At 33.4% G+C, this 26,020-nt stretch overlaps 1 protein-coding gene across 1 annotated transcript; it reads right to left on the minus strand.

Moving 5' to 3' along the window:
* Positions 1–15,465: 15,465 nt before the first annotated feature.
* Positions 15,466–18,076, minus strand: LOC132949788 (uncharacterized). Its single transcript, XM_061020870.1, has 2 exons — positions 17,458–18,076; positions 15,466–15,665 (listed from the first exon to the last, which is right to left on the minus strand). The coding sequence occupies exons 1-2, from the start codon at positions 18,074–18,076 to the stop codon at positions 15,466–15,468; spliced, it is 819 nt and encodes a 272-aa protein (XP_060876853.1).
* Positions 18,077–26,020: the final 7,944 nt, after the last annotated feature.

The following is a 26,020-nucleotide window of genomic DNA, read 5'->3' on the forward strand; positions in this document are numbered from 1 at the left end:
GGTTTTCCCTGTATAACATTATGATGGATACGCAGTCGTAGGAGTCATGTCTATTAGACAAGAGGGCAACGGGAGAAGGGTTTTATAAATGGCATATACATATTGTGATTATCAAGATAATACAAATAATTTTAAAAAAACGATATTCGATATATATATATATTCAATAATATTATACACATCAAAACTTGTGACATGCAGTGTGCGATAAAAAGAACTAATCTTAAATAATTACCAAGTTAAAACAAATTATGATGAAAGTGTGTAAAATTCAAAGTAATTTGTGGACTCCAGTACCGGAGGACACAACGATTACAGTGTTATTATAATATTATAAATTTCGCTTCACATATTGATTCTTAAGTATTTGAACGCATAATGTTACTTGGGACTTCCGGTGATGGAGGTATCAGTGTCACTCTTCTGATTAATAGGCAAAATCGTATACTGTAGCATAGAAGACTATGTGTAAAATTCAAAGTAATTTGTGGACTCCAGTACCCGAGGACACAACGATTAGGTACAGTGCATTATAATATTTTAAATTTTACTTTTACACATTTAACATATAACTTTGCTTATGACTTCCTGTAACAGAGGTATCAGTGCCTCTCTTTTGATCGATAGGTAAAATCGTATACCGCGTTATAGAAGACTATGTGTAAAATTAATATTTATTAGTGGACTCCAGTAACGGAGGACACAACGATTACAGTGTGATTGTAATATTATAAATTTCGCTTTCACACATTGATTCTTAATTATTTGAACGCATAATGTTACTTGGGACTTCCGGTGATGGAGGTATCAGTGTCATTCTTCTGATTGATAAGTAAAATCACATATTTTGGTTTAGAAAAATATGTGTAAAATTCAAATTAATTTGTGAACTCCAGTACAGGAGGACACAACGATTACAGTGCGATTATAATATTTAAAATTTTGCTTTTCACATTGAACTCACAATATTACTTATGATTTCCTGTAACATAGTTATTAGTATCTCTCTTTTAATTAATAGGTAAAATCGTATAGGTACTGCGTTATAGAAGACTATGTGTAAAATTCAAACTAATTTGTGGACTCCGGTACCGGAAGACACAACGATTACATTGCGATTGTAATATATATTACATTTTGCTTTACATATCGAAACTAAAGTGTAAAACATTATTTTACTTGTGACTTCCGTTGACGGAGGTATCAGTGTCACTCTTCTGATTAATAGGAAAAATAGTATACTGTAGCATAGAATACTATGTATAAAATTCAAAGTAATTTGTGGACTCCAGTACAGGAGGAGACAACGATTACAGTGCGATTATAATATTTAAAATTTGGTTTTTCACATTGAACTCACAATATTACTTATGCCTTCCTGTAACGGAAGTATTAGTGCCTCTCTTTAGATCAATAGGTAAAATCGTATACCGCGTTATACAAGACTATGTGTAAAATTAATATTTATTAGTGGACTCCAGTACCGGAGGACACAACGCTTACAGTGTGATTGTATTATTATAAATTTCACTTTCACACATTGATTCTTAATTATTTGAACGCATCATGTTACTTGGGACTTCCGGTGATGGAGGTATCAATGTTACTCTTCTGATTAATAGGCAAAATAGTATACTGTAGCATAGAAGACTATGTGTAAAATTCAAAGTCATTTGTGGACTCCAGTACCGAAGGACACAACGATTATACTATGATCATATTTCTATGATCAATACTAAAGTTTAAAACATTATTTTAATTGTGACTTCCTGTGGCGGAGGTACCAATGCCCCTCTTCTAATCAGTAGGTAAATCGTATACTGCGTTATAGAAGACTATGTGTAAAATTCAAACTAATTTGTGGACTCCGGTACCGGAAGACACAACGATTACATTGCGATTGTAATATATATTACATTTTGCTTTACATATCGAAACTAAAGTGTAAAACATTATTTTACTTGTGACTTCCGTTGACGGAGGTATCAGTGTCACTCTTCTGATTAATAGGCAAAATCGTATACTGTAGCATAGAAGACTATGTGTAAAATTCAAAGTAATTTGTGGACTCCAGTACCCGAGGACACAACGATTAGGTACAGTGCATTATAATATTTTAAATTTTACTTTTACACATTTAACATATAACTTTGCTTATGACTTCCTGTAACAGAGGTATCAGTGCCTCTCTTTTGATCGATAGGTAAAATCGTATACCGCGTTATAGAAGACTATGTGTAAAATTAATATTTATTAGTGGACTCCAGTAACGGAGGACACAACGATTACAGTGTGATTGTAATATTATAAATTTCGCTTTCACACATTGATTCTTAATTATTTGAACGCATAATGTTACTTGGGACTTCCGGTGATGGAGGTATCAGTGTCATTCTTCTGATTGATAAGTAAAATCACATATTTTGGTTTAGAAAAATATGTGTAAAATTCAAATTAATTTGTGAACTCCAGTACAGGAGGACACAACGATTACAGTGCGATTATAATATTTAAAATTTTGCTTTTCACATTGAACTCACAATATTACTTATGATTTCCTGTAACATAGTTATTAGTATCTCTCTTTTAATTAATAGGTAAAATCGTATAGGTACTGCGTTATAGAAGACTATGTGTAAAATTCAAACTAATTTGTGGACTCCGGTACCGGAAGACACAACGATTACATTGCGATTGTAATATATATTACATTTTGCTTTACATATCGAAACTAAAGTGTAAAACATTATTTTACTTGTGACTTCCGTTGACGGAGGTATCAGTGTCACTCTTCTGATTAATAGGAAAAATAGTATACTGTAGCATAGAATACTATGTATAAAATTCAAAGTAATTTGTGGACTCCAGTACAGGAGGAGACAACGATTACAGTGCGATTATAATATTTAAAATTTGGTTTTTCACATTGAACTCACAATATTACTTATGCCTTCCTGTAACGGAAGTATTAGTGCCTCTCTTTAGATCAATAGGTAAAATCGTATACCGCGTTATACAAGACTATGTGTAAAATTAATATTTATTAGTGGACTCCAGTACCGGAGGACACAACGCTTACAGTGTGATTGTATTATTATAAATTTCACTTTCACACATTGATTCTTAATTATTTGAACGCATCATGTTACTTGGGACTTCCGGTGATGGAGGTATCAATGTTACTCTTCTGATTAATAGGCAAAATAGTATACTGTAGCATAGAAGACTATGTGTAAAATTCAAAGTCATTTGTGGACTCCAGTACCGAAGGACACAACGATTATACTATGATCATATTTCTATGATCAATACTAAAGTTTAAAACATTATTTTAATTGTGACTTCCTGTGGCGGAGGTACCAATGCCCCTCTTCTAATCAGTAGGTAAATCGTATACTGCGTTATAGAAGACTATGTGTAAAATTCAAACTAATTTGTGGACTCCGGTACCGGAAGACACAACGATTACATTGCGATTGTAATATATATTACATTTTGCTTTACATATCGAAACTAAAGTGTAAAACATTATTTTACTTGTGACTTCCGTTGACGGAGGTATCAGTGTCACTCTTCTGATTAATAGGAAAAATAGTATACTGTAGCATAGAATACTATGTATAAAATTCAAAGTAATTTGTGGACTCCAGTACAGGAGGAGACAACGATTACAGTGCGATTATAATATTTAAAATTTGGTTTTTCACATTGAACTCACAATATTACTTATGCCTTCCTGTAACGGAAGTATTAGTGCCTCTCTTTAGATCAATAGGTAAAATCGTATACCGCGTTATACAAGACTATGTGTAAAATTAATATTTATTAGTGGACTCCAGTACCGGAGGACACAACGCTTACAGTGTGATTGTATTATTATAAATTTCACTTTCACACATTGATTCTTAATTATTTGAACGCATCATGTTACTTGGGACTTCCGGTGATGGAGGTATCAATGTTACTCTTCTGATTAATAGGCAAAATAGTATACTGTAGCATAGAAGACTATGTGTAAAATTCAAAGTCATTTGTGGACTCCAGTACCGAAGGACACAACGATTATACTATGATCATATTTCTATGATCAATACTAAAGTTTAAAACATTATTTTAATTGTGACTTCCTGTGGCGGAGGTACCAATGCCCCTCTTCTAATCAGTAGGTAAATCGTATACTGCGTTATAGAAGACTATGTGTAAAATTCAAACTAATTTGTGGACTCCGGTACCGGAAGACACAACGATTACATTGCGATTGTAATATATATTACATTTTGCTTTACATATCGAAACTAAAGTGTAAAACATTATTTTACTTGTGACTTCCGTTGACGGAGGTATCAGTGTCACTCTTCTGATTAATAGGAAAAATAGTATACTGTAGCATAGAATACTATGTATAAAATTCAAAGTAATTTGTGGACTCCAGTACAGGAGGAGACAACGATTACAGTGCGATTATAATATTTAAAATTTGGTTTTTCACATTGAACTCACAATATTACTTATGCCTTCCTGTAACGGAAGTATTAGTGCCTCTCTTTAGATCAATAGGTAAAATCGTATACCGCGTTATAGAAGACTATGTGTAAAATTAATATTTATTAGTGGACTCCAGTACCGGAGGACACAACGCTTACAGTGTGATTGTATTATTATAAATTTCACTTTCACACATTGATTCTTAATTATTTGAACGCATCATGTTACTTGGGACTTCCGGTGATGGAGGTATCAATGTTACTCTTCTGATTAATAGGCAAAATAGTATACTGTAGCATAGAAGACTATGTGTAAAATTCAAAGTCATTTGTGGACTCCAGTACCGAAGGACACAACGATTATACTATGATCATATTTCTATGATCAATACTAAAGTTTAAAACATTATTTTAATTGTGACTTCCTGTGGCGGAGGTACCAATGCCCCTCTTCTAATCAGTAGGTAAATCGTATACTGCGTTATAGAAGACTATGTGTAAAATTCAAACTAATTTGTGGACTCCGGTACCGGAAGACACAACGATTACATTGCGATTGTAATATATATTACATTTTGCTTTACATATCGAAACTAAAGTGTAAAACATTATTTTACTTGTGACTTCCGTTGACGGAGGTATCAGTGTCACTCTTCTGATTAATAGGAAAAATAGTATACTGTAGCATAGAATACTATGTATAAAATTCAAAGTAATTTGTGGACTCCAGTACAGGAGGACACAACGATTACAGTGCGATTATAATATTTAAAATTTTGTTTTTCACATTGAACTCACAATATTACTTATGATTTCCTGTAACATGGGTATTAGTGTCTCTCTTTTAATTAATAGGAAAAATCGTATACTGCGTTATAGAAGACTATGTATAAAATTCAAACTAATTTGTGGACTCCAGTACCGTAGGACACAACGATTACATTGCGATTGTAACATATATTACATTTTGCTTTACATATCGAAACTAAAGTTAAAAACATTATTTTACTTGTGACTTCCGTTGACGGAGGTATCAGTGTCACTCTTCTGATTAATAGGAAAAATCGTATACTGTAGTATAGAATACTATGTGTAAAATTCAAAGTAATTTGTGGACTCCAGTACAGGAGGACACAACGATTACAGTGCGATTATAATATTTAAAATTTTGTTTTTCACATTGAACTCACAATATTACTTATGCCTTCCTGTAACGGAAGTATTAGTGCCTCTCTTTAAATAATAGGTAAAATCTTAACTGCGTTATAGAAGACTATGTGTAAAATTCAAAGTAATTTGTGGACTCCAGTACCGGAGGACACAACGATTACAATGTGATTGAAATATTATAAATTTTGCTTCACACATTGTTCTTAATATTTTGAACGCATGACTTGGGACTTCCGGTGATGGAGGTATTAGTGGTATTCTTCTAATTATAATAGGCGAAATCGAATACTGTAGCATAGAAGACTATGTGTAAAATTCAAAGTAATTTGTGGACTCCAGTTCCTGAGGACACAATAATTACTGTGTGATTTTAATATTTCAAATTTTACTGTTACACATCGAAATTTAATTTTAACACATAATGGTACTTATGACTTCCGATACCGGAGGTTCTAGTGACACTATGTATACACATTTTTTTTTGTGGTACTCTTGTACCGGATTATTCTATTATTATTAATAATTTACCGTTATATTATTAAATTTACTCTAATTTTCTGAAAAAAAAATACTAATTAATTCGTTGGCCTTACATATTATACAAGTAACTTTGTTATAATTACAACGGTATTTTTGGACTCCAGTTATTACAAATACATACAAAAAATAAGGGGCATGGTCATAGCCTCTCCTCCTTGCGAGAGTTATTAGAATTCGGAGACACCATACACATCATAGATGTATTTTATATTTTATATTATTTATTTATATTTTGTTAATATTAAGAAATATTGGTACACTGTTTGTGGAAAAAAGTTTTAAATTGTATTTTAATATAATTTAATTATATTGAAAATCATTATTTATTCATTATAATTTTGTAATTGGAGGTCAGAAAAGCTTTCCGCGATGAATTTGTGATTTATTTGTCTCGGAGTTCTCTTAAACGTATATTTCTTTAATTTGTATACACGCGTGTTAATCTCAAAGTCCTGCGCCGTCTATATTCAGAAATCCGTACTATTAACTCACGAACCAATACACGCTATGTGATTAATTCAGTACTTATGGACTCCATCCTGTTTATTACAGAAACATGATGATATTTCTTCATATTTCATAAAACCGTCGAAAATATTTTAAATATTTGTGACCTCCGGATTTTGGAGGTAACAATGTCCCTCGGAAGTCACAACGCCGGCTTGTATCTCTATTCTGGAAGTCACAATATACGCTATACAAACACACACACACACACACGCGATTCCAGTATTCCATATAGTATACAAACAAGCCGCCCAGACCTTCGTTATACATGAAAATAAATCTCAAACACACACACACACACACAGACATAAACTCGTAAAAATATTTATTTTCAAAATATACACGTCGGAATATAGGTACATTCGCTTGCATTCACACATTCCTCTCCCCGACAACATACGGAAATATTAATTATAATATATATATATATGTATATATGGTCAATCGTTTAATCGTTTACAGATGATGATGAGTTTCATTCACACATTTCTCTAGCACAACACACTTACACTCATATACCCATAGGATAGTTCATACATATTTAGATACTTACATAGTCGCATATTATATACATACATACACACATTCATCAGGTATCACAAACACCCAAACATATTATAATATAAATGTATATGCAGTATTCATATATATTTTAGTTTATGTACATATATTCACACATACAACATCACAAACACACACACAACCAAACATATTATACAGCTTAGGTACATATCAATATATTAAGACACAAAAGTCATACTTACAAAAAACATAGTCGCAATTACGTAGATGCATTTAAACATTCCAATCCATCCACCCTAGAAAGTATTTTCACCCCCGCCATCCCTCATCAATTACGACTACAAAATTGTAATTCCTATTAAAATACATAGATCTAACTATTTTATACAGCTCAAAGGATTACTCGACAACATATACAAAATTATATATTTATGACACACAATATTATGAATTTGTGTAACTAGTAGGTATACTGACTAAGGAGAATAGAGGATATCGACTCTGAGGGTCTTGGACGTCGTCTTTGAGTATATAGTTTGGTCACTAAATGCAAAAATTATAGTATCCTATTTCGACTTCACCGTTTATATACCTACTACATTTATTTAAATGTTTGAAATAATACAACATTTAATCTAATATATTTGAATTAAACACAAATATGCTTATACTTACTTTTCATTTTAATATTTTAATTTTTGTGTAAAATAAAAACAACCATGATATTTAAAAACAAGTTGTAACAATTATAAATATAATAATATAACATATTTATATGTTTCATAACACTTATGTATATAATACGAACTCTACCTTATGTACGATTAACTGCTGATCGATACATTAATATTAAAACACACACACATAATTGCAAGGGCTATGACCAACACACACCATGGATTAGTAAAGCAGTTCACTATTATACACCTCATATCTTAATACACACTACGACTATGTATGACTATGATACAGTCACATATTATAATAGAACATAGCTTAGGAATATTATATTTTCGAGTATTATTATTATTTGTCAGTGCTTAGTAGACAATAAACCATAATTATAACTGAAATGGAATCCTAGTAATTTAAATATATTATTTAAGATTCTGATATTTACATATCTGCCCCTAACCTATGGTATTTATATCTATAGGATCCTACGATTCTCCCTGAATATATTATATTTAACTGCTCGTCACCCCGATCATGATACAAAGTTTTTTTATTTATTGGTTTATTTTTATAATGCTACATAAGGTTACACCACAGCCGTATCAATCAACATTCGCCAAACACCCCGCACCAGCACCTACGCAATGTGAGACGTAGATTAATCTAATATTTATAGGAAATTAAATAATTTATATGAAACAAAAAGACACGATATATAAAAAGTATTTTCAATTATTAAAATAATATTAAGGTTTACAATAAATATTTACAAGGTTCTTACTTATCCATTAAATGGACTATAAAATTGTATCATTATCTGAGTAACATATATTTCTCGGTATTTCGTCATCTTCTAGGTAATAATATATAAAAACAAAGGCTTCTGGAGTGTAAATAGGCCCACTTTTTAACTGTTTTTTACATTGTCTCTCTATTAAGGAGTGAACTGAATCACCTTCATTTTGAGTGTGGCCTTTTATAAGGTATTTATGTGTGATTGTTTTAATATTTTTAAATTGATGAACTGCATAAATATATAATGCAAGTATAAATTTATTTTTATTTTGCCCGGGACAATTATCGGAATAGAAAATTACATCCCCATCATTTTTATCAGACTTCATTTCCAAATATTTCAGTATACAAGTTCCCAACTCATTCACACCTCTGTGACCATTTGATTCATCCCATACATAGCAATCAGCAATATTTTTCTGCATGTCATAAATAGTAAAATTAAGAACATTTAACTTTGACCTGTAATAAAATATAGAAACATCTCCTTTTGGCAGTGGCATCACAGCTTGTAAATCATAAACACCTAAAATTAAATTTGACTTTTCTTTATCAAGTTGTTTCTCACTTCTTGACAAATCTTTTTCCATCAAGTGTTCTTCATAATTATTTTTTAGTTCAGTTTTTTCTTCACCTATTGCATTGTTATAGGCTTCACATGTATCACACAAGTCTTTCTTAGGTTGAAAAAATGAAATATTAAATTCTTGGGTGAAAATACGATAAAACAATACATAATTGCCAAATGGAACATTTTTTTCTTTACAATTAGCCACATAATCCCTGTGAATATCAGCAATAGACCTACTCCCATCAATGAAATGTTTTGAAGTATCTGCTCTTGCATAGTGACTTTCAATTTTTGGTATTGAAGTAATATGTTTTATAATACCGTCCCTTATTTTATCGTCTACTTTAACATGTTTGCCATGTTTTCCCCTTTTATCTCCTTCTAATAGAATATTAGCTATTTTATTTTGTTTTTCTAGGACGGTACGAATAGGTCGATCATTTATATCTAACGTATTCTTAAAAAATAATTTACATACTCTTACTTTTTGTTCTTTTAAAATGAAATAAAACGCATTATTATTGTTTCTTGGGCTTCTAGTACCACCTTGGCGAATATAACGATACTTGGACTGAATGGTCTGCATACTATTTGAAATAAACTGTCTCTGTCTTTCATTATCACCCAACTCCCAAAATCCTGAAAACAATTCTTTCCTATTTTCATCGTTGAACTTGGATGAACACTTTAGCTTGCAAGTTTCTTTACATAGAGATTTCATCTGCCTTTCTTTTCTCATTTTTTTGCTCGCACAATGTGATTCATATAACTGCCCTTTATTTCTCAACTTTTTATCTATGTTTCTCTTCCATTTATCTTAATTTCTCTGACGTTTTTTACCTTTTTTCAATGGACTAGTTACCCCTAATGTATTTATCAAACTTAAATTTACCTCACTGGTTGAGCTCTCAATAGAAACAGATGGTCTGTGATCATTGTTGTCGTCAATAATTGAATCATCTTCAGTAGTATCTTCACTCAAAATAATGTTTTCTTTAGTAGGTTCGTAAGTTTTATCACCAAAAGTATCATCAAAGTCTTCAGAGGAAGATGATGATGAAGAATCAGAAGTTGAGGCACTACTTGACGATGATGCTGATAATCTACTTGATACTAAAATAAAAAAGATATTATATTAGTTTTTTAGGGAAAATATACACAATATCATAATTTGTGATTTAAATAAAAATAATATTATATTATTTATAAAAAATAAATAAAAATATTATTATTTTTGAAATAAATAGCATTTATATCATTATAATTTATAATGTAATTGATTTACATACCATTCAATTTTGAAGACACTTGTACAGCTGATTCATGTATAGGTTTTTAAAAAGTATTTTGTTGTTTAATTACATTTTTATGTTCGGGTAAATTGGTTGATACACCGGCTAATTTAAGTAACAACTTTCCCCGAGAATTCATTTTTAAAATACACTAAAAGATAAATAATAGTTTTAAGCAAGAAAAGTTTTAAAGTCAAATAATTCAGTATTTAAATTAAGAAAAGAAAAATAATTTTTAGAAATAACGTCATAAGAATAAATAACCAATCAAACAAAAAAAAAGTTTTTTGCAAGAGTGACATATTACTAAATAATTATAATGTAAGTCATAACCATTATTTCGTCAATAAAGTCATAAGTGAAATAATACACTATTCCAAACAAATAAAAATGTATACATTTTCTTACCTTTGTAGCAATAACGTATTGACGTAAATTATGTCGGTCTAAGAAAAAAGTAGTAGCACTTGGCAGTATGCCGGCGGAATACTAACTGAGATAAGACAGTATTGAAATAAAATATGATAACGCAATAACGTCACAACTGCCATCTAGCGGCTAATTTATGTATGTTCACTTATGTCGTTCTTGCAGCATAAAGAAAAACACCAAAATTATTATTATTTGCAAACAACTCAAAAATGACGATTTTTGTGTTATGTCGATATTGTAGCAAACAAGCGATATAATATATATCTATACTAATATTATAAAGAGGAAAGATTTGATTGTTTGTATTTAATAGGCTCCAAAACTACTGAACCGATTTAAATGAAATTTGGTACATAGATAGTTTAGACACTGAGAAAAAACATAGGCTACTTTTTAATACTAAAAAAGGGCTGTAAGGGACTGAAAGGGAGTGTAAGGGGCTATACTGGTTCGAATTGAAAAATTATTTTTTTGTTGGATATTCCATTCATCGAGGAAGGCTATAGGCTATATAACATCACGCTACGATCAATTAATAGAAGTGCTCACTCAAACAGGGATTTTGAGATTTACGATGGAAATATTTGTTTATAAATGGTTGCCATTGATGGTTATAGGAGAAATAATTAATTAAAATAGTATTTATTTATTATTGGTTGCTATTGGTTAATGAGGCAGATCAGGTACAAGCATGCATCAAATCGAATTTTCACACATTACCTACCAGGGTGGCTGAGTAGCACTTACTGCATTGAGTTACACCAAAATGGAGTTGAACAATCACAATTTGTTTAAGAGTTGTCATTTTTTACGGGCCACAAAGTGCGCAGGATCAGCTTAGCCTATATTATATATAAATTAATGTTTGTGTGCAGATTTCTGGGAAGAAGATAGGCTAATTTAAAAAGGGTTAAATTTGGTTTTTTTATTCGTCGGAATATAGTACGGTTGGGTTAGGTTAGGATTATGTATTAATTGATTACATTAATCCACCGTATTATATCTAAAGTTTAAATAAACTTGGTATAACTTTGATACTTTAGAGTTAAATCATACACTTACGTACAAACCGCACTCGGTCCGCGATCTACCGCAGGTAGATTGCCTACTTGATAATATACTGCTGCGAATCAGAATTTTTATTCCAGACAACAGAAAAGTTAAGATAAATTTTGAACACCGTACACCAAATATTAAATAACGAATTGAACAAAGTTTGAGTCATATAAATTGGTACATTTAACGGGCAACGAAGTGCACAGGATCAGCTAGTATATAATAATTACAGTTTATTAAATCAAAAAAAAACATATAAATATAACAATAAAAAAATCAAACTTTTCGACGCATATAGTAATACGTATATAGTATATAGTAATATATAGTAATACCTACGCGACGTTAAGTGGTAAAACTCGACTTTTCCAAAAAATTATAGATAAACACTCGGTTTGCACGTTATCTCCGCCGCGGCGGGTCCGCCGGGAACAAAGTACAGCCGCGCGCGGCTTGTAAATTTAGCGGAAAAAGCGAGTCCGAGCGAGGACGTAGGAAGTCCTCAAAGGGGGTAAAGATGAAAAATCTGAAGAAATTGATATCTTCATAAATAAACTAAATTATTTATATTAATAGATAAAAAAAATATCAATTTTTATCTTTAATCTTTAAATATAAATACAAAGTTCTTCATAAATATACCTTTTTTTCTGATAATATTTTTTATACATCTTCAAACTTATAATCTCTAAGTTCTAACGTAAAAATACCTTTTTTTCTGATATATAATATTACAAAGCAGAGACCTGGGAGACCACCCATCGATTTTTTTCATTGGCGCTTCACTGAGAGTACGAAAAATCGACATAGGAGGCGCCCTCGGTTTCATGCTTTATATAGATAGAGATTCGTTCAGACGTTAAATAGCAAAGTTAATATTAAATAAGTAAAAGTAAAAACAAATTTAAAAAGTTACTCATACAGACATCAATAACATATCCATTTTATGATATTAATAATTGGCAGTTAAATACTAACAAAACATAAAAAAACGTTACAAAGTTACATAATATTATTTAAACGCTTTTTTACATTTTATTACATTGACCATGTATACATATTATTGATATAGCGTAAATGAAAAGTACAATATTATAAATATTATTTTTCAAATCCTAACAAACCGTTTGACATTAGTTACGAATACACCTTTGAGTATTCACATCCAGAGAGACCACGTGGAGGTTGTCAAACTTTCTCTCCGCATTGCCTAGTCTTGAACATCTAGCGTGACACTAGACTTGATCATTGAGCGTCACCTAGACTTGATAATCTAGTGTCACCTAGACTTTATCATCCAGTGTCACCTAGACTTGATAATCGAGCGTCACCTAGACTTGATCATCGAGCGTCACGTAGACTTACACTTACCATTGTCAACATATATTGCATTACAGAACTTCCCTGTACACAATGTTCTTGGTGGCGAATCGCCCGCTGTCATCGGCGTACATGCCGACTCTCACGGACTGTGCGTTTCTCACCCTCGAAAACGCTACGTACAGTTGCCCGTGAGTGAACGGGGGCAACGTCAGTAGCAAACCTACCCTGTGGAACGTCTGACCTTACGACTTGATGATGGTCATGGCGAACGACAACCTCACCGGGAATTGAAGGCGACGCAGTGGGATGGGCAGGCCGTCCTTATCGCTGGACGTGAACGGTATCTTGGGCAGGACGATGTCGTCGTCCTGTGCGTCACCGCCCAAAATTCTCGCTTTGAAATTGTGAGTCCGCAGTTCGGTGACCACCAACCTCGTACCGTTGCACAGTCGTCTCCTAGGATCGAGATTTCTGAGCAACATCAACCCAACAAGCACCCCACCTTCAACGTCAGCTGGAACGGCGGACGGCCGTCCGGTTCCAAACAATTGAGGAACTCTGTGAGGAAATTGGCCACTTCGTCGGTCCTGTCCACCATTATGGTGTCGAGGGCGTTGTAGGTTATCGGATTACCGTCGACGCGCTCCAGCACGTCCCTATTGACACCTCTGCACTCTTCGTTGGTGGGACACACAACGACTCTCCGAGCAAATTCTTCGACGTTGGCCAACAACATTTGCTGCGGATACACGAAATTGATTAAATCAGCGACGTCGCATACCATTTCCCACGGGATTTGTACGGTGTCCGGAACGCTGTCGACCTAGGGCAGTTGGCCGTTGCCGAGCTGAGGCAACCAAGACGCAAAGTCCGCGTCGTTGTTCTGGACCAGATTGAAGCGTTCCATGACGCTTCAAAGACCGTTTTCCTTGATCGACGACATGATGATCTCGGCTCTCGTCCCTCTCCGGATCAGGGTAATATCTGTCTGAAGTCGCCGGCGAACAGCATGGTTCTACCGCCGAACAGTAATTCCGATACCATGACGTCCCTGAGCAGGGGGTCCACCACTGTCAGTTGCAGACCCGGTGACATGGGGGCTTCGTCCCAGACGATGAGCGCCGTGTTGAGTATCTTCTGCGCTCGCTCGGACTACATGGTGATAGTAGATGTCGTGTCTTCGGTCAGCGTGCCGAACGGCAGTCCGAACGTCGAGTGCACGGTCATGCCACCGTCCATGAGCGACGCGGCGATCCCGGTGAACGCAACGCACAACACCTCCCGGGGCGGTGGTCGGTGCCGAAGCGACCATATCAGGCATCCGTACAACGTGGTTTTTCCGGTACCTCCGGGTCCGTCGACGCAGAAAGTTCGCAACATCTCACGTGGGGCGTGGGTCATCGACGGTCGCCATCTCGTGGTCGTACACCGTTCGCTGTTCGGCGTTTAATGCGTCCACTTGTGGGGCCCACCGCGCGTACCACAGCGTCTATTTCTCGGAACAACGCATCGTCCTGCAGTGGTTCCAGTAGACGGGGGTCGGCGAGGGGCAAACAGTAGTCGACCGGTGACTTTCCGTGCGTACGAAGTAGATCCTCGATGGCTGCCAGTCACGCGGCCCTCGCGCGGTCGACGTCTTGGAGACGCTGGTTGAAGTCCTCCATCAGGTTTGCTTCGTTCGCCTCGTACAACGCCAGCGTGTCGAAGGGCTGGCAGAACACCAGTATAGTGACGAACAGATACCGCAGTTGCCACGGCGTGTTTAACGTCACCGATTCCGTCAAACAATCCCGCCACGCTCGGTCGTCTTCCAATAGTCCGAGTGCAACCGCAGTGAATGTTTCGTGAACGATCCCGTCTTGAAAGGACTACGGGCCTCTTCGGTTCAGAAGTAGCAATCTCAAGTGGAAACGGTCCCGGTCCAGTGGATTCACTATGTACATCTGAGCCAATGTAACGTTGGCCATTCGAATCAGCCGGGGACATCATTGTTTGACATTTCCGAGATTTCTTTCTGGCCGTGGAGTCTGCCAGGTGTAATGCGTCGGTATGTCGTGGTACAAGTATTGTCGAGCCACCACGCTAGTCGCGTTGAGCGTTAAGAACTGCGCGAGTTTCGTGTGACGTACAACTTGGTTCTGTAGCCTTTCTTCTTCTTGGCCCGGCGCAAAGTACACGTTCTGACGACCTTCCAGGTGAACAGGAAGCCTAACGACCACGTGACTTTTGCCGTGCAAATTGTTCGAAAACAATCGTCAGATGGCGTCTGGCGGGCTGACGTATCTCGAGTTGACGTAACTAAAAAGGAATATTGAAAAGACGACTAACAATATATTGACTGGCTCAATATAAGATGATACCATTTAGTGTTGTGATTGGTATTATAATTATTATATAATTCAAGTGAATTTAATTTTTGTTTTATTCTGTAGACGCATAGCATTGCATTGCAATCTAATATATTACCAATGTTAAATGATTTTAATTTATTTTGAAGTGAAGCGAATTGAAACGTTTAAGCATACTAAGAACTAATTTTTGAAAATTGTACGAAGACTTACAGTTCTTTACTTTAACTATTAGTGAAAAAATACACCATCGGTATGTCATTATTAACATTGAAAAATATTATGCACATATAATACAACCATTGAATGGTGTATAAATGTGACTGATATATTATTATGATATAAATGTTGTAGTAGCACACGTAAAACAAAAACGGCTTGGGAATGTTAAGTTATGTCAACGAAAATAGCAAACCACAAAAGTTTACAATATGAAATTTATGTCTATTAGGTATATTAGTTAGTTGGTGTACTTAATCTGTATAAACAGCTTGAATGAAAAAACATAAAATAACACATTAAATGTAATAATAATAAAAACAATAATAATAATAATAATACCTAAACAACACATTAAATAAAAGGTATTGGTAAAAGTATACAACTACCCTAAAAACCTAAAAAACAGTGAGCAAAATAACACTGGACACACTGCTAAAAATGACACATACATAAAATATTGTTATATGCTAATAACGATGGAATCGTAATAATTTTCAATGCAATACCTATAAACCTATAACCTACGTATCATAATATATAATTATAAAACTCTTAGACACTACTGATAAGTGATAGTAATTGATTTATTAGTTAGCTAATTGATGTATAGTACTGTATGCAATAGAATGTTTATAATACACAGCTTAAATGAAAACACATGAAATAATGCATTAAATGTACTATATAATATATATAATTATTATAAAAGTCTACTATTGATGAAAATTATTAAAAATAAATAAATGATTTATTAGTTAACTATTTATTTAATTTATGTTTAGTACTGCATGCAATAGAATGTTTACTATACACAGTTTGAATGAAAACACATGAAATAACGCATAAAATGTTATAATAATAATACCTGCCAAACACATAAAATAATTCTGTGGCTTGGTGCAAATTGAGATTATTTGACCAATCTTATTAAAATTTGCTTATGTTACTTGTGTTAAAAGAGCCAATGTAACTTATGCTGTATGACCAAATTAGATTTGACATTGGCCATTTTGAAATCAATAATAATTAAGTTTATAAATGTAGAAATGTTTTCATAAGTGTTTATTTTAAATTTTAGTTTTTGGCCAATGTCAAACTAAAGTAATTTTATTATTTTTTGTGGGTGACCAATGTCGAACTAAAACGTACATATTGACAAACAAAATGAGAGTCATACAATGAAATAAAAACAAATATAATTATTTAAGATTGAATTCCTGAACATTGACAAAAATATAACATTGGCCCTTCTTGCACCAAGCCACATAAGTAGTAAATAATTCATACAAACTGAACACACTAAATAAACGTATACAATCCACCATTATTATCATTATACTATTCACATGTATACATAATATTATGTATTATAGAAATTAAATAATTATAAGCATGTTTATATCAGTAAGTGTAAGGTTAAGACTCACTTGGCTAATTCGTCTTCGTCATAAACCTCCAATGTCATGCGGTCGTGTCCCTTGTATATGTACTTATATATATGACGCTCTTTATGGACGTACAGATCTCGACGTTGATGTGCGCATCGTACTTGACCAGAAGGTAAGGGTTGTAGGGCACTACACACTCATTACAGACCTCACGACCTCTCACAAGTACCACTCGGCCGTCGTCCGGTCGGAGGTACTTTGGATAACCGCCATCCCTAACGTACACAGTCTCCTCTACGTACGCTTTCGAGAAATCTTTCGAACAACTGTTGTTCACCATGCACGGACACAGCGGGTTGACTGTTCCACACGGACCGTGTATGTGGGACTTCACGCAGTCGTGTAAGCGCCTGTCAGTTGCCGTGTCAGGCAAGAAGGCGCAAACCACGTCATCGACGTCCGCCGCCGTGCGGAACTTACAATCCTCCGCCAGGATTACGAGTATGTGCGCATGGGGCAGACCGCGTTTTTGAAACTCGATGGTATAAACGTAAGCGCCGACGTTACCAAACACACGATTAACAGTTAGGTCACTTAGCAGCTCCTGCAGTTTCCTGTTGAACACCCTGGCCACCAGTTCGGGCCTGTCATTTGCAACGCTGTGAGCCGCCAGGTTTTCTGTGATCTCCGGCCACCTGGGATTGCACGTAAATGTTATGAACAGGTCAGGTTTCCCTTTGCTACGGACCATGGTGTAGCGTCTTGATAACACATTTTGTTGTATCGGTCGCTGCCCACGAACGTCGACGGTAAAGTGATCCTACGGCCGACCGCCATACGATCAATGATGAGATGTTGGTTAGGGATGCCATACGTCCCGTATTATACGGGAACGTCCCGTAATTCATGACAGTGTCCCGGTGTCCCCGTAACAGATCCAATATTGTAAAAATGTCCCGTATTATAAAATTCTCGTCCCGTATGTCCCGTAAAAATAGAACACATTATTGTTTAATATTTGTATATAATATTATATTCAAAATGTGTTTTCAAATGTCAAGCCAAAAATATTTTTAACCATTGATTGACTGATAACATATTAACATAAATGGTTCCGGTCTATGCGTTCCTATCACTTACCGTTCCGTAAATAATTTGGAATCTGGTATTCTGGTTCTTAACATCAATACCCAAAGTCAAGATTGTACACGGACTAAGATATATCTTAGTCCGTGATTGTGAACTACTGCATACTCGTTTCTTATCACTTATCAGTTATTCATACTTTTCATTTGAATTTGATAGATATTTATTTAAAAAAAATAAATATTTTGATCCTATTGTTTCTGTTCTTCGCATAATGTCCTAATATTTATTTATTATAAACTCTAACGTCTCTAACAATAGCAACTATGCCTAAAGTTAAAAGAAAGTGCGTATTTAATGAAAATTTACAAAAAGAATACGAGTTTTTAAAAATATGTGTGAAGCCAGGAATAATCGACAAAATTGAATGCATCAAATGTGGAGCAATTTTCAGTATAGAACATGGAGGAAAATCTGACATTACTCAGCACATTAATACAAAACGCCATAAGCTTGCTGTTGAATCTGAAAAAGGTAATTCAGTTACTGATTATTTTACAAAAAAAAATTTTGGCTGCGATAAATTATCATACGCAAATGAAGGAACGTGGGCTTTTCATGTGTGCCAGCATAACCATAGTTTTATATCTATGGACTGTACTTCACAGTTGATACGTAAAATGTATGACAAGAAGTTCAGTTGTAGTCGTACTAAAACTAAAGCAATAATTGTCAATGTTTTATATCCATATGCCTATGAAAAATTGAAAACTTATTTGAGTAATGCAAATTTTGTTTCAATTTTGATCGATTCTTCAAATCACAAAGACTTAAAAATGATTCCTTTATTAGTCAGATATTTTTCTCCAGATAGTGACTTGAAAACAATTATTCTTGAATTTACCGATTTGCCTGGTGAAACAGCAGAAGAGTTAACAAATTATGTTTGGACATTATTAAAAACTTGGAAAATTGATAAAAAAGTTATTGCCCTATCTGCGGATAATACTAATACCAATTTCGGTGGTGTTCTGAGGCGGGGAAAAAATAATCTTTTTTATAGACTCAAAAATAATTTTGGTCACGACTTAATAGGTGTTGGATGTTCAGCGCATATATTAAATAATGCTATTCAAACAGCATCTGACACCTTACCTATTGATTTGCAAAAAATATCATATCAAAAATTTTTCAACATTTTTATATCTACTCTGTTAGAGTGAATTCATTAAAGGATTTTTGTTCATTTATTAATACAGAATATAAAAAAGTGTTAGGCCATTCTAAGACACGTTGGCTTTCTCTTCGCCCAGCACTTAATAGATTAATTGAAATGTTTGATGGTCTCAAATCATATTTTTTATCAATAGATAAATGTCCAACAGTAATTAAATCATTTTCGGAAAATCCTATATCATTACTAGTTGTAACATTTCTAAGTCTACAAAGTGAATTGTTTTCATCAGTTATTCGTGGATTAGAAGGAGACAATGTATCAGTTATTGAAGTAAAAATACAAGTTGATTCATTAGTAGAAAAACTTAAAGGAAAAAAAGAAGGAAATTTTATTACTTCAAAAGAGAGACTTTTGCTGGATGAATTAAAAGAAAATGGACTAATAACTGAAAATATATATTATAAGTATAAGTATGATTTTTATTCTACTTGCATAGAATACATAACAGAATGGTCCAAACTAACTCTTGACTAACTCTTGACAAATTTAATGGGATATCTTGGCTTACTCTTAAAAATATAGAAAGCAATTTTAGCTGGGAAAATATTTTAAAAAGTGTTGAGCTCATAAAATCTATTTTACCAGAAATTATAAATGTTAATGATGAATCACAGTTATTTGATGAAATAACTCTACTCAAAAGTAATTTAAATAATGTTACTATAGAAAATAAGTATTTGGAAGAAATTTGGGTAGAAATTTTCAAAGTCAGTTCTAAATGTGCTAATATTGATTTAAAAAATATAAAAAAGATTGTTGAGTTTTTGCTTTGTATACCTGGCACTAATGCATCAGTAGAAAGAGTTTTTTCTCAAATGAATTGTTTATGGACTGATCAAAAAAATCGTCTAAACATAGCGACAGTTAAAGCTATGCTTACTGTAAAAATGTTTTTCTAAGAAAATTGTGCTAAGTTTCATGCATTATTATCTATTAATGAAAATTTATTGAAACAAATTCAGTCATCTCAAAAATATGAAGGAAATCCGAAATAGTGACATAAGAGAAAACTAAAAAAAGTCTGAATCATAACTAAGTACAAAGTTTTTAAATTTCTATTTTTTAATAACAGTATATATTGGTTTTTTTTCTTTACAATTTTTTGGATGTGAATATTTATAATTTTTTTGTTTAATAGTATTCAAGTTTTAAAAACTGAGGTATAGGCCTACCGTTAAGTTTTAAAATTATATTTTAATTGTTTTCTTAAGCATATTGTTATTTATTACTAAAATATTAAGAAAGTTCCTTAACTCTTGAGTCTTAACTATAACTCAATCATTTAACAAATAAAATATTTGTGATCATTTTAATCTTTAAATTATCTGTATAAGTTTATACAATTCTAATTTTATTATTTATAATGTTATGAAAATAAAATTTTTATGTTTATTTAAATAAATAATAAGAATTAATTGTTTGAATAATGAATATTATTAATTGTTGAAAATTATTTTATTATTTTTATTTAACTAGTTATTTTTTCTTACATTGTGAAATGTTTTGAGCCATATTTTTAAATGGTTTCTTAAAAATCATTTTTTCATAAAATAAACTGTATAAAACTTATCAGGCTGTAACATACTGGGATGGTAGGTATCCAACGTCCAACGTTTCAACCCCCCCCCCCCCCCTCAACCATAATTTAATTGTTTATAGTTTTGTCCCGTATTTTTTATTTTGAAATCTGGCATCCCTAATGTTGGTTCACATGGTCCACGAGCCCTTGATATGTTTCAGCTAGGAGATCTTTTTGATTCAGACGTATTTAGTCCAGATTGTTAGATATGTTAGATTCAATTTGAACGTATTGGCCGCACACGAACTGGTGAAATAAGGACCGGCCTTCATGTATTTAACTGAACAGTTGGTGCCTCATGTCATTATTTCCCTCATATCGAATGGCCAAAAGGTAGCACGCAAACTCTCTTATAGTTTTTCGACTGCGAAAATTATTTGAGGCCTTCGGCGCAATAACGGACTAACCCATAGTTAATCATATTGAGTTATAGGCAAAAACATAAAATGCTTATTTTATCGATAATTTTTTTCAAAAACCAAAAACGTAATAATTTTTGTTTTTTGCATATTTATTTTGATTAAAGGAGTTTTTATGATTGCTGAATTCATTATTTTGTAAATCACAGCCATTTTTGATTAAATGTGGATTAATCCATTTTTAAATCGTCTATTTTTAATTGTAATAAGGGTAAGTCCATTTATTTCTAAATTGTTGGTCATGTACTAATATAAATCATATAAGAATATTGTACAATGTTTAATGTTAAAAAAAAATGTTTCAAAACTAAATTAACAATACATTACCGTAAGACATTATACAAATAAATGTTAATATTAAAAATTCATAAATTTAACAAATACAATTTAAAAATGTAATGAGTAAACATTAATATTTAAAATTATCAGAACTTTTTTTTTATTCATCATCACTAGAGAAATCTATTAATGGAATTTCATTATCAATATTTTGAGCATTGGTCTTAAGGCTTTTATAAAACTCGTGGTAAATTGGTGGAACATAATCTAGTAAACATAACAAATCTTTCTTTTTCAGCGGATTTATACAGTTTCCATTAGGGTAAAGTAAATCTAAATTTTCAATTAGTGTGGTGTTCCGTTTTTCTAAATTAAGTTCACTAAATTGAGCAATATCATTGTTCGAATATTTGAAAAATATTTTGAAAGGCATTTCGAAAGAAAATCTCAACCATTGTATCTTTAACCACTCAACTTTAGATTTGTCAACGATTTTGCGATGTGTAATATTTTTTTCCAATTTTACTGTCGAAAAAAAAATCGCTTTCATTCATACAAATGATTTTGAAAGGTTTTTTTTACGTGCCGCCAAAATAACGTTATTCCAGTGTTCTGGAATAAAAATGTTTGGAAACAACTTTTTTTGTTATTCAACAAGACCAAAGTCTTGATCACACGGCAAGTATGAATGTCCACTTACCAAAAATGTATGATCAATATTTTTAACCATGTATTCAGGACTAGAAACAATATATTGATATAAAAGAGATAATTTAAAATTTTGGTATTGGCCACCACACTGATCGGAGTACATAATTAAATGTTCTGTTGAAACAAATGTTTTCATGAAATATAAAATGCAAGATCCTATTTCTTGGGGACCCCGAGAGGCAACTGACTCATCCCAGACAAACATGTAAACGTCACCGTTACCCATGTTGTGTATTCCGAAGCAATACGTCCATAGCTGCCGTTTAAAGTAACAAATACCCGTTGATAGAAAAGGAGTAGGTAATGTTTTCATCAAATCAAATGTTATAACTGTAACGTCTTCAGGGTTGTTTTTAGCCAATTCAGTGTCGCTTTGAAGACTAGTGCGTGCACTAATTGCTTTTCTTTGATGTAATTCCAATTCCTCTTTCAGATTATTCCTATGTGCTTCAGATTCTGCTGCTTTAATTTGTATATCGTATGCATCACATTTTCTACAAGAATCTGATACAAGTGGATGGAAAGATAAATTAAATTCTTCATTAAAAATTTTTCTAAAAACAAAACTTGAAACAGGATTTGTAACTTGTTCAGTGTAGAGTGTGTACAATTTGATAATGTTTAAATCGGGAGCTATATATTTACGATTTGTCAATTTATGAAGGGCATAGTGTCTTTCGTATGCAGGAAATTTCTCTATGAAATCTTTTACTTCAGCAATTTTTTCCGGAGATGTCTAATTTGCCGATGGACCCTTTCCTCTACGATCACTGGGAGGGGTACTATTTTCTCCTTTATTTTTAAGTACCCTATCAATCCGTCCAGCTGATACTTGAAGTGTATTTTGGAAAAATTCTTTACAAACCTTTACTTCGCTTCCACTACAATCTAACAAACAATGGACACGAGATTTTTGTCTTCTACTATTAGGATTTTGCGTATAAGAGTGTTGTTTATTGCACACTTTAATCATTGTAAGCAAATACGATGTTTGCATGTTCAAAATATTAAGACTGTAAAATTCATCAAAAATTTGTATTTAACGTATCTCCGTTATATTAATGTGACATTTATTAGAACAACGACAAGGTCCTACTTTTGGTTGTTTCTTAGGTACCACTTTTTCTTTAATATCATTGTATTCTTTACCTTTTAAACGCCTGTCCTTTCTAATATTTCTTTTCCACGTTTTTTCATTTTTTCCCGTTTTCGACCCTTTGGTTTAACTTGAATATTTTCACCTGATTCTTGGTCCGAAGGCGAAGAATCTAAGTTGCTTAGTTTAGACTGTTCAGAGGGATTATAAATTATAATAAATTTCACCGCAACTCACAACGTTGATAAAAACAACAAAATAAAAAAAAGCTTTATCAATTTTATACGTTCTTTTTTAGATCGTTGTCTAATGATCTCGCATACAAATATAAGCTATTAATTATAATCATAACCATTAAAAAATATAATAATCATTAACAGCCACGGATTAGATTTTTTTTTATGTAATCTAATAGTCACACGTATTTTATATTTTTTTACTAACACTTTATACTGATAAGACCATATAAAGTTTAAGCACAGTTTAAAGAATATAATTATTATATTATTCTTTGTACTGTGGTTCAAACCCACATTTAATAAAAAAAAACAAAGATGTAAAAATGGACCATTATAGTCCATTCTTGCTTTTAAAAATATTTATAACTTTAAAATTCAAAAACGGTTTAGGTGCTGGCATCTAGTAAATATTTAGTGAAGGTGGCTTAGACCATTTACGAATTGAATTATATGGTGTATAGTTGCTATTAATGTCATTAACTCAATTATTGTAAATTTGTGGGTTAGTCCGTTATAGTATTATTAATATATATTATCTCATATTCTATGAGAATCACATAGAATAGGTAACAATAATACCTCTACTTAGAATTTACTGTAAGGGTTACATAGATATAATAATAGTTGGTATGATTATGATAATAATAATAATAATAAAATGAAATACAAAAACATCCAGTTACATACTCCCAGTCTTAAAAACCAATGTACCTTAGGTATTTCAAGTAGGTAACTAATAAGGAGGAGTTAAAAGGAGAAGTTAAGAAAACTGTTTGCCATGTATACTATTTTAAATTATTTTTAAGTCTATATTGGTAGCTCATATTGGTAAATGTTTTTTTTTATCTACTGTAAGAAAGGTATGTGTAAAAAGTATTTACTCTAAGAGGCAATTCACATTCCTAGTGTTAAATACAATAGTTTAAGTTTTCTTACATAAAAGCCATTGCGTACGGATTGATGTCCCGCAGAAAATTGTCGTGCAATATCGAGGAGCCGGTGGTTGGCCTCTCCGGACTCTAAGAAATACAAATGACAGTTGTTCGCACTTCCCGGGGCAACGGCCACTTCATTATTGGTCTTCCGATAGGTCTGACCGTGCACAATCCACACCGGCGGTCCCCGCCCTGGTACACGCCTGTCGTTTGCGTCGCAGGTAAACGCAGCGAATGCCAGAACGTTGTTGTACCGCTGAATGTCCGCTCGGAATCTACGACCATCCTGTGAATCATCTAAAAACAAATTCATTAGTAGGTAGGGGGCAGGCAACAACGCGCGTTGTCCTGTAGCGGTCACTTGGCCATTGTTACAACACGTGGAGAAGTGTCTATTGGCACCTCAGCCCACACCCTCGCCTTCGAAGTGGCGGGCGTAACAATCTCTGCAGAATCTGTCCAACGCGCCCGTGTTTTGCCGCTCTGGAAGCGGGTGTGTTACGCCCGCCTGCCGGTAAATCATTGGCGCACACACTATGGGTAGTTCGACCACTTCCATGTTCTCAATCTCTTCCACCTGGAAGTCCACCACTTCCATGTCCTCCACATCTTCTATCTGGACCTCCACTCCATCCACGTCCTCTATCCGGACCTCCACAAATTCTATGTCCTCCACCACTTCCATCTGGTCCTCCATCCGGACCTCCACTCCATCCACGTCCTCTATCTGGACCTCCACGAATTCTATGTCCTCCAATTCCTCCATCTGGACCTCTACTACTTCCATGCCTTCCTCTCCATCCACGTCATCCCTTTCGTCCATCTGGACGTCCCAAAATACCTAAAAGTTAGGTCGAGTTTAGAGTAGGTACAATATTAAGCTAAATAATTAAATATATAATATTATTTTTGTGCATTGAAGGTCAGTAGGTATACAATATCAGATGCGTGAACATAATTTATATTGCATGGTTACTGTAATCATTGTATAATTATGTATTAAGTAATTACATTTAAGAAGGTATCATCTATAGTTTGTGTAGATAGTACAACATCAGTACAACGATATAGCTAGTATAAAAAGTGTTGTTAAAAAAAGTACCAATCACAGTTT

Source organism: Metopolophium dirhodum, chromosome 1, assembly GCF_019925205.1.
Source record: "Metopolophium dirhodum isolate CAU chromosome 1, ASM1992520v1, whole genome shotgun sequence".
NCBI classification, from domain to species: domain Eukaryota; kingdom Metazoa; phylum Arthropoda; class Insecta; order Hemiptera; family Aphididae; genus Metopolophium; species Metopolophium dirhodum.

Coding starts and splice junctions, on each gene's coding strand:
- LOC132949788 (XM_061020870.1), bottom strand. CDS start 18,076: ATGGTCCGTAGCAAAGGGAAACCTGACCTGTTCATAACATTTACGTGC. Junction 15,666..17,457: donor GCACATCAACGTCGAGATCT/GTACGTCCATAA, acceptor ATTCCTTTTTAG/TTACGTCAACTCGAGATACG.